The following is a 17567-nucleotide window of genomic DNA, read 5'->3' as shown; positions in this document are numbered from 1 at the left end:
ATGACTTACGGTGAACTTTACGCATTTTCTGTTAGTTATTTTCTGTCAATGCCACGCTGCACCTCCCCATCCCCCCCCCCCAATTCGGCGTCAGTCAGAAGCACGGCCCTTCGGGGGGTGAAGGGTCAGGGAGCGGAGGTCAGTGAGTGGCACGAGGACAGTGCTAATCCCGGGTGAGTGCGACGCGGCCGTTATCACCCCGACCCCTCCTCCTCCCTCTCCCCCCTCCACTTCCCCCTTTCCCTCCCCCTTTCCCTCTCTCCTCCTCCCCCTTCTTCCCCCTTCCTCCCCCTTCTTCCCCCTTCCTCCCCCTTCTTCCCCCTTCCTCCCCCTTCTTCCCCCTTCCTCCCCCTTCTTCCCCCTTCCTCCCCCTTCCTCCCCCTTCTTCCCCCTTCTTCCCCCTTCTTCCCCCTTCCTCCCCCTTCTTCCCCCTTCTTCCCCTTCCTCCCCTTCTTCCCCCTTCTTCCCCCTCCCCCCCTCCCCCCTCCCCCTTCTTCCCCCTCCCCCCTCCCCCTTCTTCCCCCTCCCCCCTCCCCCTTCTTCCCCCTCCCCCCTCCCCCTTCTTCCCCCTCCCCCCTCCCCCTTCTTCCCCCTCCCCCCTCCCCCTTCTTCCCCTCCCCCTTCTTCCCCCTCCCCCCTCCCCCCCTCCCCCTTCCCCCTCCCCCCCTCCCCCTTCTTCCCCCTCCCCCCTCCCCCTTCTTCCCCCTCCCCCCTCCCCCTTCTTCCCCCTCCCCCCCTCCCCCTTCTTCCCCCTCCCCCCCTCCCCCTTCTTCCCCCTCCCCCCCTCCCCCTTCTTCCCCCTCCCCCCCTCCCCCTTCTTCCCCCCTCCCCCTTCTTCCCCCTCCCCCCCTCCCCCTCCCTCCCCCCTCCCCCTTCTTCCCCCTCCCCCCCTCCCCCTCCCCCTTCTTCCCCCTCCCCCCTCCCCCTTCTTCCCCCTCCCCCCCTCCCCCCTCCCCCTTCTTCCCCCCTCCCCCTTCTTCCCCCTCCCCCCTCCCCCTTCTTCCCCCTCCCCCCTCCCCCTTCTTCCCCTCCCCCCTCCCCCTTCTTCCCCCTTCCCCCTCCCCCTTCTTCCCCCTTCTTCCCCCTCCCCCTTCTTCCCCCTTCTTCCCCCTCCCCCCTCCCCCTTCTTCCCCCTCCCCCCCTCCCCCCCTCCCCCTCTCCCCCCCTCCCCCTCTTCCCCCTCCCCCCCTCCCCCCTCCCCCTTCTTCCCCCTCCCCCCCTCCCCCCTCCCCCTTCTTCCCCCTCCCCCCTCTTCCCCCTCCCCCCTCCCCCTTCTTCCCCCTCCCCCCTCCCCCCTCTTCCCCCTCCCCCCTCTCCCCCTCCCCCCCTCCCCCTTCCTCCCCCCCTCCCCCCCTCCCCCCCTCCCCCCCTCCCCCCCCCTCCCCCCCTCCCCCTTCCTCCCCCCTCCTCCCCCCCTCCCCCCCTCCCCCTTCCTCCCCCCCTCCCCCCCTCCCCCTTCCTCCCCCCCCCCCTCCCCCTTCCTCCCCCTCTCCCCCCTCCCCCTCTCCCCCCTCCCCCCCTCCCCCCTCCCCCCTCTCCCCCTCTCCCCCTCCCCCTCCCCCTCTCCCCCCTCCCCCCTCCCCCTCTCCCCCCTCCCCCTCTCCCCCCTCCCCCTCTCCCCCCTCCCCCTCTCCCCTCTCCCCCCTCCCCCTCTCCCCCTCCCCCCCTCCCCCTCCCCCTCTCCCCCCTCCCCCTCTCCCCCCTCCCCCCTCCCCCTCTCCCCCCTCCACCTCTCCCCCCTCCACCTCTCCCCCCCTCCACCTCTCCCCCTCTCCCCCCTCCCCCTCTCCCCCCTCCCCCCTCCACCTCTCCCCCCTCCCCCTCTCCCCCCTCCCCCTTCCTCCCCCCTCCCCTTCCTCCCCCCTCCCCTTCCTCCCCTCTCCCCTCCCCCTTCCTCCCCTCTCCCCCTCCCCCTTCCTCCCCCTCTCCCCCTCCCCCTTCCTCCCCCTCTCCCCCTCCCCCTTCCTCCCCCTCTCCCCCTCCCCCTTCCTCCCCCTCTCCCCCTCCCCCTTCCTCCCCCTCTCCCCCTCCCCCTTCCTCCCCCTCTCCCCCTCCCCCTTCCTCCCCCTTCCTCCCCCTCTCCCCCTCCCCCTTCCTCCCCCTCTCCCCCTCCCCCTTCCTCCCCCTCTCCCCCTCCCCCTTCCTCCCCCTCTCCCCCTCCCCCTTCCTCCCCCTCTCCCCCTCCCCCTTTCCTCCCCCTCTCCCCCTCCTCCTCCCCCTCCCCTTCTTCCCCCCTCCTCCCCCTTCCTCCCCCTTCCTCCCCCTTCCTCCCCCTTCCTCCCCCTCCCTCCCCCTCCCTCCCCCTCCCTCCCCCTCCCTCCCCCTCCCTCCCCCTCTCCCCCTCCCCCTCTCCCCCTCCCCCTCCCCCTCTCCCCCTCCCCCTCTCCCCCTCCCCCTCTCCCCCTCCCCCCCTCTCCCCCTCCCCCTCTCCCCCTCCCCCTCTCCCCCTCCCCCTCCCCCTCCCCCCCTCCCCCTCCCCCCCTCCCCCTCTCCCCCTCCCCCTCTCCCCCTTCCTCCCCCTCTCCCCCTTCCTCCCCCTCTCCCCCTTCCTCCCCTCTCCCCCTCTCCCCCTCCCCCTTCCTCCCCCTTCCTCCCCCTCTCCCCCTCTCCCCCTTCCTCCCCCTCTCCCCCTCCCCCTTCCTCCCCCTCTCCCCCTTCCTCCCCCTCCCCCTGTCCCCCTTCCTCCCCTTCCCCCCTGCCCCTCCCCCTCTCCTTCCACCCTCCCCCTCCCCAGTATCTGCAGTCTCTTGTATTTCATATCTGTTGATGTCCCGATACCCACACTCCCCACCACCTCTGTCTGTTTCCCTTCGCAAAACTGCCTAATGTCACAATGATGCGGGGAGTTAGAAAATGTTGCTACACGGGGCCTTTTAAAACATAGTAAAACGTTTCAAAACGCTTCGTAGCAATTTAATCCTGATCCACATGAAGAGTTAGTAAGATATAAATTTTAATACAAATACGCAAAACAAGAAATTCTAAGTAAGTGATAATAAATCTGATTTTCAGATAAAAGTACGGTAAAGGGGGTGGGTAAGAGTGGAGGTTAAGGCTGCTAAAAGGGCAGTCTTAACAATTGGGTGGAAGGGGGAATTAACAAAGACTTAGAGATGTATTATGGCTTGTCGAGAGCTGGAGTAATGTGGAAGGTTTTGTCAGGATGAAGGAAAATGCTTTTTTCCCCCAGAAGAATGCTTTTAAAAGCATAATTTGGAAAATCTGTGTGCTTAGAATACTTCCTAAATTTTTAGTTGCACTCTACATTTTTTATGATTCATGGTGACATTTTCTTAAAAATATTTTTTGTTCTTGCAGTTTTCTGTCAGTTTGGATAAAATATTGAATAAAAATGGGATCAAGGGCCGAGGAAGTAATGAACGATGAGCGCTTCAGTCAGGTGATGAAGGACCCCAGATTCTGGGAGATGCCTGAGAAAGAGCGCAAGGTCAAGATTGATAAAAGATTTCAAGGAATGTTTCATGAAAAGAAGTTTAAACTGAATTATACTGTGGATAAGAGGGGAAGACCAATCCACCACAGCACAACAGAGGACCTGAAGCGTTTTTATGACTTGGACTCGGATGATTCTGACTTGGTTGATGATGAATGCAGAAAGACCAAAAGAAAAGAGCTGGGGAAAAAACTGAAAAAAGGAAGAAAAAGTGGTTCCAACAAAACTCTGGAAGGTAGCATGATGATTGACAAAAAGGAAAAGCAGAATTTACTGAAAGGAACAAAATCAAAAAAAGTAGAAAAACTGGAAACTGAGATGCTTTGTGATAATATCAGGACTGATTTTAACAAGGAAAAGCTTAAAACAGCAAGTGACAAGAAAGTATTGAAAGATGATGATTCTGAAGGTAGTGAAGAAATGGAGCGACCCAATGAAAATAAAAATAAATCCGTTTCCACCCTTAAACTGCCAAAGAAAAATATTAATAGAAATCAAGAAAGAATAAAACCATTAGTAACAGAGAAGAATACAGTTAAAATATGTGTTTCAGAAGATGATGCTGAATTAGGTATGCGTTTAATTTTTGTTTGCATCTGCAGGGTGACCCCTGCGTCATGGTCGATCAGATAACAGAAATTCACTCCTACTGGTGAATTACACCCAAAATAACTACCCAAAACTTTGAGATATGGAATAAAATGCACTCTCACAGAATTTATGTGGGAAGACAAAGTAAATAACTGAACATTTTTTTAATCTCACATTTCTTGATGCATACATAGGTGATGGAAAATTGCCATACAGATCATTTTCTGGGAACGCAACCTTGTCTTGTAACACGGGATCCCTGTATTCTTATTGAGATTGGCACCCTTGTGGATACAGTTGTGAACATTGTGTATCAATATATTCTAGATTTTGGTTAATATTTAAAACATAGTAGGCCTAACAAATTAAGTGTCCACTAGTGCCAAGCTATTTCATGTCTCCTAAGAAAGAGGCCATTTGGTCCATTGAGTTCTTGACTGTTGTAGCAATTGCGTCAATCCCTTCCCCCCACTTATTTCTGTGTAACCTTTTCTCTATTGTACCCTGATTCTCCTACCATCTACCTACTCTAGGGGTAATTTGTAGTGGCTAATTAATTGTCTTTGGGATGTGTCAGGAAACCAAAGCACCTGAGGAAAACCAAATCGGCAGTGTGAACATGTGAACCCCACACAGGTCACCAGAGGTCAGGATGGAATCAGGGTCATGGAGCTTTGAGGCAGCACCACTACCTTTGGCTTTCTGAGGGGCAGGTCATGCCTCACAAGACTGATTGAACTCTTTGAGGATGTGATAAAGCACATTGGTGAAGGTAGAGCAGTGGATGTGATGTACATGGATTTTAGTAAGGTGTTTGATAAGGTTCCTCATGGAAGGCTCATTCAGAAAGTCAGGAGGCATGGGATCCAGGGAAACTCGGCTGTGTGGATTCAGAATTGGCTTTCCCATAGAAGACTGAGGGTGGTGGTAGATGGGGCGTATTCTGCCTGGAGGTCGGTAATCAGTGGGTTTCCCCAGGGATCTGTTCTAGGACCCCTGCTCTTGTGATTTTTATAAATTACTTGGATGAGGATGTAGAAGGGTGGGTTAGTAAGTTTGCTGATGACACAAAGGTTGGTGGTGTTGTGGATAGTGTAGCATGTTGCTGTAGGTTACAACAGGACATTGATAGGATGCAGAGCTGGGCTGAGAAGTAGCAGGTGGAGTTCAACCCGGAAAAGTGTGAAGTGATGCACTTTGGAAGATCGAATTTGAAGGCAGAATACAATGTTAATGGCAGGAATCTTAACAGTGTGGAGGAACAGAGGGATATTGGGGTCCACATCCATAGATCCCTCAAGGTTGCTGTGCAGGTCGATAGGGTTGTTAAGAAGGCGTATGATGTGTTGGCCTTCATTAGTCGGGTTATTGAGTTCAAGAGCCACGAGGTAATGTTGCAGCTCTATAGAACTCTGGTTAGACCACATTTGGAGTATTGTGTTCAGTTCTAGTCGCCTCATTACAGGAAGGATGTGGAAGCTTTGGAGGAGGTGTAGAGATTTACCAGGATGCTGCCTGGATTGGAGAGCATGTCTTATGAGAATAGGTTGAATGAGCTAGGGCTTTTCTCTTTGGAGCGAAGGAGGATGACAGGTGACCTGATAGAGGTGTACAAGATGATAAGAGGCATAGATCGAGTGGACAGTCAGAGACTTTTTTCCCAGTGCGACAATGGCTAACACGAAGGGGCATAATTCTAAAGTGATCGGAGGAAGTTGGAGGGGGAATGTCAGAGGTAAGTTTTTTTTACACAGAGTCGTGGGTGTATCGAATGCACTGTCAGCAGAGGTGGTGGAGGCAGATACATTAGGGACATTTAAGAGACTCTTAGATAGCCACATGAATGATAGAGAAATGGAGGGCTATGTGGGAGGGAAGGGTTAGATAGCTGTTAGCCAGGATAAAATGTCGGCACAACATTGTGGGTCAAAGGGCCTGTACTGTGCTGTAATTTTCTTCATTCGACCCATTATTGAGCAGCATATTGTTGAACAGTTTGAGCAGTAATTTAAAAATCAGGAAAACTGCTGATACTGGAAATCTGAAATAAAGTCATACAGCACTAAAACAGGCCCTTCAGCTCACCATGTCCATGCTGGCCATCAAGTACTCCTCTTTACTAATCCCATTTACCAGTACTTTATCTGTCGCCTTCCATGCCATGGCAGTTCAAGTATCCATCAAGGTACTTTCCTGGATTGTGAGAGTATCTGTCTCTACCACCTTCGCAGGCAGTGCTCTCCAGATTGCAACCACCTCAAGGTGAAAAAAAGTTTTCCTTTGATCACCTCTAACCCTCTTTCACCTTGGCTTAAACCTATGTCCTCCAATATTAGACAAATCCGTTATGGGGAAAAATTTCTCATTATCCTTCCTAACCATGCCTTGCATAATTTTGTATATCTCTGTCAGATCCTCCAAGTATGATCCAAGGAAAACAAACCCAATCTCTTTTTTTTCTCTCCTCTTAACCGAAATGTTGTCTCCCAGGCAATGTCATAGTAAATCTCCTCTGCGCTCTCTATAATGCATTGATTCCTTCCCATTGTACCGCAACCAGAACTGCACACATTGCTTCAGCTGTAGCCTAACTAAAGTTTTATAAAGTTGTACCATGACCTCCACACTTTTATATTCTGTGCCCAAGCTAATGAAAGCTAGCATCATGTATGCTGCCTTCACCACCTTACCTACCTGTGCTGCCACTTTTAGGGATCCATGGACTTGTACACTAAGGTACCTCTGTTCCTCAATGCTCCCTGGGGTCCAATCATTCATGTCCTATCCTTATCAGATCTCCTGAAATGCATCACTTTGCACTTACTGGAATTAAATTCCATCTACCATTGCTCTGTCCAATTTAGTAGCCATCAGTATTATTCTTTAATCTGACACTATCTCGCTCACCATCAATGACAGCATCAATTTTCTTATCATCTGGAAACTTATTATACCACCTGCATTCATGTCCAAAACATTAATGTACGTGACAAAGAGGAAGGTCTCAGCACTGACCCCGGTAGTACACCACTGGTCACAGGCTACCAATCAGAAAAGCAACCCTTAACCATCACCCTCTATCTCCTATTACCAAGTGGACTTCAGATTCAATTTGCCAACTTGCCTTGGATTCCATGGGCTGTAACGTTTATAGACAAGCCTTCCATGAAGGACCTTGTCAAAGGACTTGCTAAACTCTATGTAGTCTACATCAACTGCACTGCCCTCATCAATATATTTTGTTACTTCTTCCAAAAAACTCAATCAAATTAGTCCAACAGGATTACAGAGCCATGCTGACTATTCTTGGATTAACTCCTGCCTTTCCAAGTGTAAATTAATCCTGCGCCCCTCGGATTTTTTCCAGTAACTTTCCTCCCAGTAACTTGGACATTAAACTCACTGCCTTGTCATTATTTGGCCTATCCATGCTACCATTCTGGAATAAAGGTACCACATTTGCTGTTGTCCAGAACTTTGTCCATTTCTGGAGAAGTGTCTTTGACCTGAAACGCTAACTCTGCTGCCTGACCTACTGAGTGTTTATGGTGCTCTATTTTTGTTTGAATAGTCATTTGGTATTTTTGTTTTGCGTTTGAAGCTTAAATTATGTTTTGTTATCAGTTTGCATGGATCAATTATAGACGTTGAATCTGAAGCCACTGGCAAAGAATTTAATGTTTTTATTTCAGATGTGCCCCCCCCCCCCCCCCCACAAGGTGGATTTAAGATTTTGGCCTGTGATTGAAAAGATCGTGTGTTTGTATCCCACTGCAGAGCTAAGCTGATATTCAATTTGATACTTAAGTGCAGTATTGAAGGACTGCTGCATTGTTGGCAGTGCCATCTTTCACATGGGACTTTTATCTACACAAGTGTACCTAACGGATCTCAAGATATTCCAGAAAAATTGCTTGCTGTTTACTTGGGTAAAACTATGTAGAATCTAAAGCACAGAAACAGGCCATTTAGCACAACTGGTCTTCAGGATAGGTGGCTTCTTTTCTAGTTACTTCTTCACACTCTCCTTCCACATCTCTGTATTCTAGGAATGGGTGGACAGCCAATAGAGCCAGGAGTGACATTAGCTTATTGTTGAAAAGTTTGAGTAGTAATTTAAAAATCAGGAAAACTGCTGATGCTGGGAATCTGAAATAAAGTCATACAGCACAAAAATGGGCCCTTCAGTTCACCTTGTCCAAGGAAAAAAACACATGATTCCATCAATAAATCCTTATAATTTTACCTGAATATATATTAAATCTGAAGATTGTGTGCTGTCTGGGTAGCAAAAATAGATTTTACACCTTTCAATGGGTAGTTCTGAGGAGGTTTGGATTTCATTCATTTATTTGTTTGTTTATTGGGAACTCTGCATTGCTGACGCAGCCGGCATTTATTGCAGATCCCTAATTACCCTTGAACTGAGTGGCATGCTAGGCTTTTTCAAAGGGCATTTAAGAATCAATCACATCAGTGGGACTGGGATCATGTATACCAGGTAAAGATGGCAAATTTTCTCTCCTGAACGACATCACTACAATTTAAAGTTGAAATTTTACAAATTCTAGAAATCTGAAATGAACGGAATTGAAGAAATGTGACGCTCTAATTCAGTGTCGACATTGAACATCACTGCTGAAATTTGATAACTTTGGGGAAAGTTCTGCTGAAGGGCAGAATTCTGAAACATCAACTTAATTTTCTCATCTAATTGACTGGATCCAAAGTCCCCTTTATTATTTTCATTGTTGGCACTCAGAATATCCTTTAAAATGTCGCAGTATTAGTTCTGTGCCCTTTTTTTTAGAATAAACTTCTGATGTATTTTCTGTATTTCAGAAGGTGATACCAGTGAAGATGACATTAATGATGAAGGTAACTGGAGTGGAAGTGAATCTTCAGAGTCATTTAGCCAAAGTCGGGAGAAGGAAAATGAAATCACAGCAGACAGTGAAGATGAAGAAGAGTTTTCAGAAGAGGACAGTGAAAGTGACAGTGGTCCTGACTTGGCCAGAGGAAAAGGAAATATTGAAACAAGCTCTGATGAAGATGACTATTTTGATGATCCATTAGTAGATGAGCCAGAAATTGAGCACAACTGGGGAGAGCTGGATAAGGAAGCTCCACGTGGAGATTCGGTAAAAATCATAGAAATTTATGGTAACTGCTGAGGCCTTTGTTCCCACTATGCCCCTATGCCTCTTCAACCCACTGAAGAGGTGAATTTCAGACACCAACCTTTCTCTGGTTAGGAAAAAAAAAGCTTTTTTCATCTTTCCGTTTGAATCTTTGTACCCCTGAATTATGGACATTTTTGCTGAGGGAAGAAGTTCCTTCTTATTCTATTCTAAGCCGTTGGTAATTTTTAGATCCCATTAATTATTTCATTTTCTATTTAATTAGATGTCTTGCAAATATTCTTGAAAATTACCAAGGGCTTAGAATAAGATTCTTAAAAAATCTCTGCATTTTCATTTTTTTTATGTCTGGTTATTGAAATAGTTTTCCTAAATCAGTTTTAACGGGGAAATTTTCACAACATTTCCATAACATCCTGATTTCCTTGAAAGGTCACTCGTCGATTTGCAGTTTGCAACATGGACTGGGATAAAATAAAGGCAAATGACCTGATGGTGCTATTCAATTCTTTCATCCCCAAAGGTGGTGCTGTGTTGTCTGTGAAGGTGAGTTTGTTTAAATGCTTCAAAATTTTTTTGTGGCTACGCTGTTTTCTTTCTCACTTCACATTGAGATTTAGAGTAACTATTAATAGATGGACAGCTGTTGCTTATGAATGACCGAGTGAATATAGCCAGAATGTGTTTGCATTTTCAAAGTCTAACTAGTAGCACAGAGTAGTGGCAAAATTTAGGTTTTCCTTGGGTTGTAATTCCTGACATTAATGTGTTGATCTTGCCTTTCTCTTTGCTATTGTTTCTGCAGCAGTATAAGTAAAAGAATGGAAACTAGTTCCCTATCATTTATGCACATAGTATAATGAGTTAAATAGAGTTCAATGTAAGCAAATCTCCATTCACTGACCAAAATGATGGATACTATATTAACGTGTTATCTTCATAAATAATTCCAACTTGAGCAAAAAGGTACCATTAAGCTTATTACGTCTCTGCTGGCTGTTAGAAAGAGCTCTCCAGTTATACCCACTCATCTTTTCCCCCTTTTCCATTCCCTTTTGTAAGTTAACTATGAATCTACTTCTATCACAATTTCAAATGGTGTATTTCACATTATAATGACTTGCAATTCAAGAGACATTCTTCTTGCATCCATTCCATTTCTTGCGTCAGTTATCTTAAATCTCTGATCGTTGACTGTCCTGCCAGTGGAAACATTTGTCCTTAATTTCTATAAAACTTAATAATTTTGAAACTTCTGTTAAATTTCTCCTTATCTTTTCCATAGCAAAGAGAGCTGCCCCGGGTTCTTTGTGTAACTGCACTGTCTTAAACCTTGACCTCCTCCTGAGAAGGCGGTGGCAAGGACTGAAACCTAGCTCACCAATAACTTACAATTTATAATTTCGTATTTAGCAAAATATTTGTCACTTCAGCCACCTCCGTATATTCCTAGAATTATATTTCCTCGTGTGTTTGACCAAGTGGTTTTGTTGTAGATTGAGAAATGGCATTTGGAGGGTGTGCTACATTCATGAAAATACTTTCTTTAATGCCCTATTTATGTTTTGCACTATAATTGTGGACTTTGTAGACATGACAGGTGATGCATATCACCAGAGGGCACACTTCTTCATGTGACTCATGACATCCAGCATTTGCATCTCGCACAATTACTTAAAGAGTACTTACTTAGAGTTGGAACTTGCTGATGTAAGTCCAACTGCAATACTGTTTTGACACCAGCTCTTTTAAATTAGCTGCTAATGATCCAAGTACAAAAAGACTTGCATTAAGCACTGACAGCAATCCCGATGCCATCTTCATCTGTTTCTTGCAGGTTAGTTATGTTGCAAAGTAAGTTGTGAGGAGAACACAAGGAGCCCGCAAAGGGAACTGCACAGATTAAGCGAGTGGGTATAAAAATGGCAGATGGTATATAATGTGGGAAATATGAGGTTATCCACTTTGGAAAGAGGAATGGGGGAGAAAAAAACAAATTATTATTTTAAATGGAATGAAAGAAAATGTGATACAAAGGGATCCAAGCACTATGACAGATGAAACAAAAATTTAGAAGGCAGGTTGAAGAAGTAATTAGGAAGGCTACAGGAATGTTGGCTTTTAATGAGTGAGGCATGAGAATGAGACATTGTCTTTTAATTAGTGATGCTGAAAACAGTAGTTTTCAACTTGCATATGTTTTAATTCATTCCTTTTATAAAATAAAAATCTCTATTTAAAAATATTATAGAATATAGCTGAGATTCATTAATAAAATAGTGTAATGTAATTTCTTGTATTGGAAGTAAATGTCATTTTTTTTTGCTTTAACACTAAAATCCTGTTTGCAAAAGGATTATCACAGATAAGAGGAGCAGAGAATCCAAGCTTGAATTCTGTTGAAGATGCTGTGGTTTTATCAATTCAAGTAATGCAATTTGAACAATGCACTGTTTGTAAGAACTATTTTACACATTGCATTAAGTTGCTTGGATCACTTTTTTTCATGTTTTTCACTTTTGTTTCAGTGAATAGCAGTTTCTTGCATCCAGTTGTAAAATGCAGAAGACACCTTCTGCAGGTTTGAAGCAGATGCAAGTAGGTCAAGTGATAGATTAAATAGTTGGGAAAATGGGCTGAAAAATGGCAGATGGAATTTAATGCAGACAAATGTGAGGTGATGCACTTTTGGGGGACAAACCAGGGTAAGACGTGCACAGTGAATGGTAGGGCACTGAGGTTTGTGGTAGAACGAAGGAACCTGGGAATACAAATTTATAATTCCTTGAAAGTGGCGTCGCAGGTGGATAGGGCCATAAAGAGCATTTGGCACATTGGCCTTCATAAATCAGGGCATTGAGTACAGGAGTTGGGATGTTATGTTGAAGTTGTATAAGACGTTGGTGAGGCCAAATTGTGCAATTTTGGTCACCTACCTACAGGAAAGATACCAATAAGCTTGAAAGAGTGCAGAGAAAATTTACACGGATGTTACCGGGACTTGAGGACCTGAGTTACAGGGATAGGTTGAATAGGTTAGGACTTTATTCCCTGGAAGCGCAGGAGAGTGAGAGGAGATCTTGTAGAAGTATACAAAATTATGAGGGGGTATAGATAGGGTGAATGCATGCAGGATTTTTCCCCTCAGGTTGGGTGAGACTAGAACTAGAGGACAGAGGTTTAGCGTGAAAGGTGAAATATATAAGGGGAATCTGAGGGGGAACTTCTTCACTCAGAGGGTGGTGTGAGTGTGGAATAAGCTGCCATCTGAAGTGGTGGATGTGGGTTCAATTGTAACATTTAAGAGAAGTTTGGATAGGTACATGAATGAGAGAGGTATGGAGGGCTATGGTTCAGGTGCAGGTAGATGGGACTAGGCAGAAAACTAGGCAGAAAACCAGGCTGACGTGGACTAGATGGGCTGAAGGGCCTGCTTCTATGCTGTAGTGCTCTATGACTATGATGGAAGGAATATAGAAGTAGGATGAGATTATTGAACAACACAGACTGGTTGTATTAAAGAGCATATTTCCATTTTGTGTAATAAATGGATGACCCTCATTTACTACAAGAAGAAAATCAAAAAAGTTCATTAGGGTTAGAATTTGGGTCTCCCCATAAATGCATATTTTCAATTGTATATCCACAGAGTACTTAATCAGTGAGTTATATGTTACTAAAAATGTTTCACACTTTAGATCTACCCTTCAGAATTTGGAAAGGAAAAAATGAAAGAGGAGGAATTGCATGGACCTGTGGAATTACTGGGCAATAACTTACCAGAAAATGCAGATGAAGACACGAGTGAGCAAAGGTAAACAGAGTTTGATGGACTGTTTTATAACATGAATTCTGCACTAATATTTGGCAATCCCTATTTTACTCTGGCTTTGCTGCCTCTCTTTCTTCCTTTCAATATGTTCCTTAACTCTGACAAAGCTCACTTCTTCCCTTATTTGATATCTGTCAGTTATCAAATTTTGCTTGGAAGGTATTCCTGTGAAGCACCTAACCAGGTTTTACTACCTGAAGGAAACTATATGAAAGTAAGTTGTTATTGCAGTAATATTTGTATCCTAAGCCCTCCACCGCCCTCCCTAGCATCCTCCTGGCCAATGTGCAGTCATTAGGAAACAAGCTTGAGCACCTCAGAGCAAGAATGTTTTATCAGAGGGACATGAGGGACTGCTGTGTATACTCTGTTTCATAGAGACATGGCTCACCCCCGGCTCACCTGACACGGTGCTCCAGCCCGAGAGTTTTTTGATCCATGACTGGATCAGGTGGCAGCCTTGGGTAAGAGAAAATGCGGCGCTGTTAACTTTATGATGAACCTGTGGTGCATGGATGTGGTGGTCCTATCCCATTCCTGCTCTGCCAGCCTGGAACATCTGGCAAAGAAGTGCCAATCGTTCTACTTACTGCCGGAGTTCTCTGCTGTCATCCTGACTGCAGTCTACATCTCACCTCAGGCAGACATCAAGCTAGCACTTAAGGAACTAAGTGCCATAATCAACAAGGGCAAATCAGCGTACCCTGATGCCTATCACGTTGTAGCGGGCGACTTTAATCAGGCTAGCTTGAAGTCTCTGCTTAACTACTATCAACACATCACCTGCAACACTGGAGGACCCAACACACTCGACCACTGCCATACCACCATCAAGAACGCTTACTTACACTCCATCCTTCGTTTGCACTTTGGTAAATCCGACCACCTGGCGGCTCTGCTTCTGCCTGTGTACAGAGACTGAAGAGCACAGCACTAGTGAACAGAACTACGAAGAGCTGGATAGCAGAGGCGGAGGAGCGAATTCGGATTGCTTCGAGCCAGTGAACTGGACCATGTTCAAGAATTCACCAGTTGATCTAAATGTATATGCCACATTCATCACTGACTTCACAAAGACCTGCATGGACAAGTGTGTACACACAAAAACATTCCGAGTCTTCTCCAAGCAGAAGCCCTGGTTGAAGTAGGAGATTCGTAATCTGCTGAGGGTTAGATCTGTGGCATTTAGGGCTAGCAACCTAATTATATAAGAAGTCCAGATATGACCTCTGAAAGGCCATTGAAAGCACAAAGAGGCAATTTCGACCTAAACTGGAATCGACAGCTGTGGCAGGGCTTGCACAATATTACTTCCTACAAGGTGAGATCGGTTAGCATAAGTAGCAACAATCCATCACTCCCAGATGACCTCGATATCTTTTATGCATACTTTGATTGGGAAAACTATGATACACCCACACAAGCCCCTACATCTCTGGATGACCCTGTAATTCTCAGTCTCTGAGGCCAATGTCTGGGCATCCTTCAAGAGGGTGAACGCATGAAAGGATGGCATACCTGGCCAAGTACTAAAGGTCTGTGCGGGCCAACTGGCTGGAGTGTTTACAGACATATTCAACCTCTCGCTTCTGCGATCTGAGGTTCCTCCTGCTTCAAAAAGGCATCTATTGTACCAGTGCCCAAGAAGAGCATGGTGATCTGCTTCACTGGCGACTGTCTGATAGCACTTACATCAACCGTAATGAAATGCTTCGAGAGGTTAGTTATGGTGCGAATCAGCTCCTGCCTCAGACATGACCTGGATCCATTTCAATTTGCCTATAGCCACAAAGCAGATGCAATTTCTCTGGCTCTTCTCTGCTCTGGACCATCTAGAGAACAGAAACAGATATGTCAGGCTGCTGTTCATTGACTACAGCTTCATATTGAACACAGTCATCCCATCCAAACTCATCATCAAGCTTCAAGACCTGGGCCTCTGTACCTCCCTCTGCAACTGGATATTCAACTTCCTCATTGGCAGACTTCAATCAGTGATGTTTAATAACAACATCTACTCCTCGCCGACCATCAACACAGGTGGACTTCAAGCTGTGTGCTTAGCCCCCTGCTCTACTCCCTATACACACATGACTGTGTGGCTAAGAACAGAACCTACACCATCTACAAATTTGCCACTGCCACCACTGTTGTTGGATGAATCACAGGTGGTGATGAGTCAGCGTACAGGAACGAGATAGGACACCTGGTTGAGTGGTGCCGCAACAACAACCTATCACTCAACGTCAGCAAAACTAAAGAGCTGATTGTTGACTTCAGGAAGGGGAAGGAAGAAGAACATGCGCTAGTCTACGTTAGGGGATTGGTGGTGGAGAGAGTCAGCAGCTTTAAATTCCTGGGTGTTAACATATCAGATGACCTGCCCTAGGCCCAGCACATAGATCACAAGGAAGATGCACCAGTGTTTTTACTTTCTTAGAAGATTAAGGAGGTTTGGCACGTCACGAAACACTCTAACAACCTTCTACAGATGTACTGTCAAAAGTATCCTGACTGGTTGTATCGTGGTCTGGTACTACAATTCGAATGCTTAGGAATTTAAGAAGCTGCAGAGAGTAGTGGACTCAGCCCAATATATCACGGGCACATCCCTCCCCACCATTGGTGGTATCTATATGAGGCATTGCCTCAAGAAGGCAACATCTATCATCAAAGATCCCCACCATCTCGGCCATGCCATCTTCTCGCAGCTACCATCGGGCAGAAGGTATAGAAGCCTGAAGTCCCACATGACCAGGTTCAAGAACAGCTGCTTCCCTTCAACCATTAGGTTCTTGAGCCAACCTGCACAACCCTAATCACTACCTTGGTATAGCAAGATTATGACCACTTTGCACGACAATGGACTTTGATTTTTTTGTTCTGATTGTGTTCTTTCTTGTAACTATTGTGTATAATTTATGTTTTTCTTGTGAATGCTGATCTGATAGTATGTAGCTGTGATACTGCTGCAAGTAAGTTTTTCATTGCACCTGTGCATACATCTACTTGTGCATATGACAATAAACTCGACTTTGACTTTGACAAGGATTGCCCAAAGCTGAATAGTTGTTGACTTATCTGTCAATGGCATTGGGTTTGCTAGTTTTCCCGTGTTTGCAATTTCCTTTATGTGATTGATAAAGAAACTTGGAATGGTGAACTGTACCAAAGTAGAATTAAGAAATGTATTTTTTTTTGTTCAAAATCCAAATGGTATTTAAAATGTCAATCAGGTGATCTATCTGCATTCTGATTCTGTAATTACTTACCATCTCTCTTTGCACATACTATTTTTCCTTGTGTCCTTTAATATTACTTAATCATATGTCACATAAGAAGACAAACAGGTTACTGGTGCTGTAGATAAATTAATTGCCACTGAAATTTCCTATGGGAGTTCTTGTTATGTTTTATATTTCTCTGTACCTCCTCTGGACTCTCAGATAGATTGGAACCTTCTCACGGATTCTGAGAGACAAGCCCCTGTCATATCACTTGATTGCAGCAATACAATTCTTATTTACTTAAAGAATTGTAGATTCATGATGTGCAATCAAAACAAGAACAACTAATTTGTACCTCATCATCTGGACTTTTAGTACAGTAAACTATTGGTAGAGTTAATCGTTTCATTTGAATCACCTGATTTTATCTGAACAAAATTTTTGTTTTGACAGTAACCTACATGGCATGATAAAAAAATTTGAAGGATTCCAAAACCTACCAATTGAGGGCGCTGCATTAACACACTAAATGATTGAGGAGTTTATGCCATCTCTACTATTATTAATTTGGTTCCCTCACTGTCATCTTCTTTATCATTATTAAATGGGAACTGGACATGACAGAAGAAAGGGATTTTTTTTCTTTTTGAAACTAGTTATCAAAACTATTCAATTTTTTTTGGCAAGCATCACTCATATCTTCATCATGTAGTATTTTGTGATTAAAAATCCTATTACAAAATGTTTTACCCTTTTATAGGTTACCGATAAATGTAGCATTTATTTTTTTAAGCCAGTGATGTCAAATCATAGAAAATATCTGACATCATTTGGCTACCTCAATCAGATAAAAGCAGGGGTATTTATATCAGTACCTGCTGATCAAATACCAGTAGAATTTTTGAATGTTAAGTGAACTGAATAAGGGGCGAACAACATGCTTTTAAAATAAATGGAGAAATACAAGGACTTTTGAGTTGTAGGTAAAACAAAACTATATCAGGGCCTAAATTTTGATAAGTAAAGATGTTGAGTGCAGAACTAAAGATCCTTGCTTAGCCATTGATTAGTGCATTATGAAAGCAGAATACTGCAAATTCTGATATAAGAACTGATATTGTGAGAAATGCTCAATAGGTTAGGTAATGGAGGTAATGTGTCAGGTCACTACAGAGTTCTGGTGAAATGTTTTTACCCTGAAAAGTTAACTCTTTCCTCAGATGTTACTTCAGCTTCTAGCTATTTCCAGTATTTTATGTTTGATTGATATGTTTTTTTTAGGTACTTCAATTTTGGAAATGTATTGAGGTTCAAAAATGATT

General features: G+C 45.2%; 1 protein-coding gene across 3 annotated transcripts in view; it reads left to right on the top strand.

Moving 5' to 3' along the window:
• Window positions 1-114: 114 nt before the first annotated feature.
• esf1 (ESF1, nucleolar pre-rRNA processing protein, homolog (S. cerevisiae)) overlaps window positions 115-17567 on the top strand; it is a 51743-nt gene continuing 34290 nt past the window's right edge. Inside the window, exons 1-5 of one of the 3 annotated variants that reach the window (XM_052011044.1) lie at window positions 115-173; window positions 3319-4025; window positions 8888-9186; window positions 9619-9732; window positions 12885-13000. In XM_052011044.1, coding sequence (XP_051867004.1) covers window positions 3353-4025; window positions 8888-9186; window positions 9619-9732; window positions 12885-13000 — 1202 coding nt within the window. In that variant the 5' untranslated portion in view covers window positions 115-173; window positions 3319-3352. Of the gene's footprint in view, window positions 174-2849; window positions 2986-3318; window positions 4026-8887; window positions 9187-9618; window positions 9733-12884; window positions 13001-17567 lie in introns of those variants that run through there. The other 2 variants (XM_052011046.1, XM_052011045.1) reach the window with 2 other exon arrangements.

This window comes from Pristis pectinata, chromosome 3 (genome assembly GCF_009764475.1).
Source record: "Pristis pectinata isolate sPriPec2 chromosome 3, sPriPec2.1.pri, whole genome shotgun sequence".
Taxonomy (NCBI): Eukaryota; Metazoa; Chordata; class Chondrichthyes; order Rhinopristiformes; family Pristidae; genus Pristis; species Pristis pectinata.
Note: the sequence above shows the minus strand (reverse complement) of the source record. Positions and strands in the feature narration are given on the sequence as shown.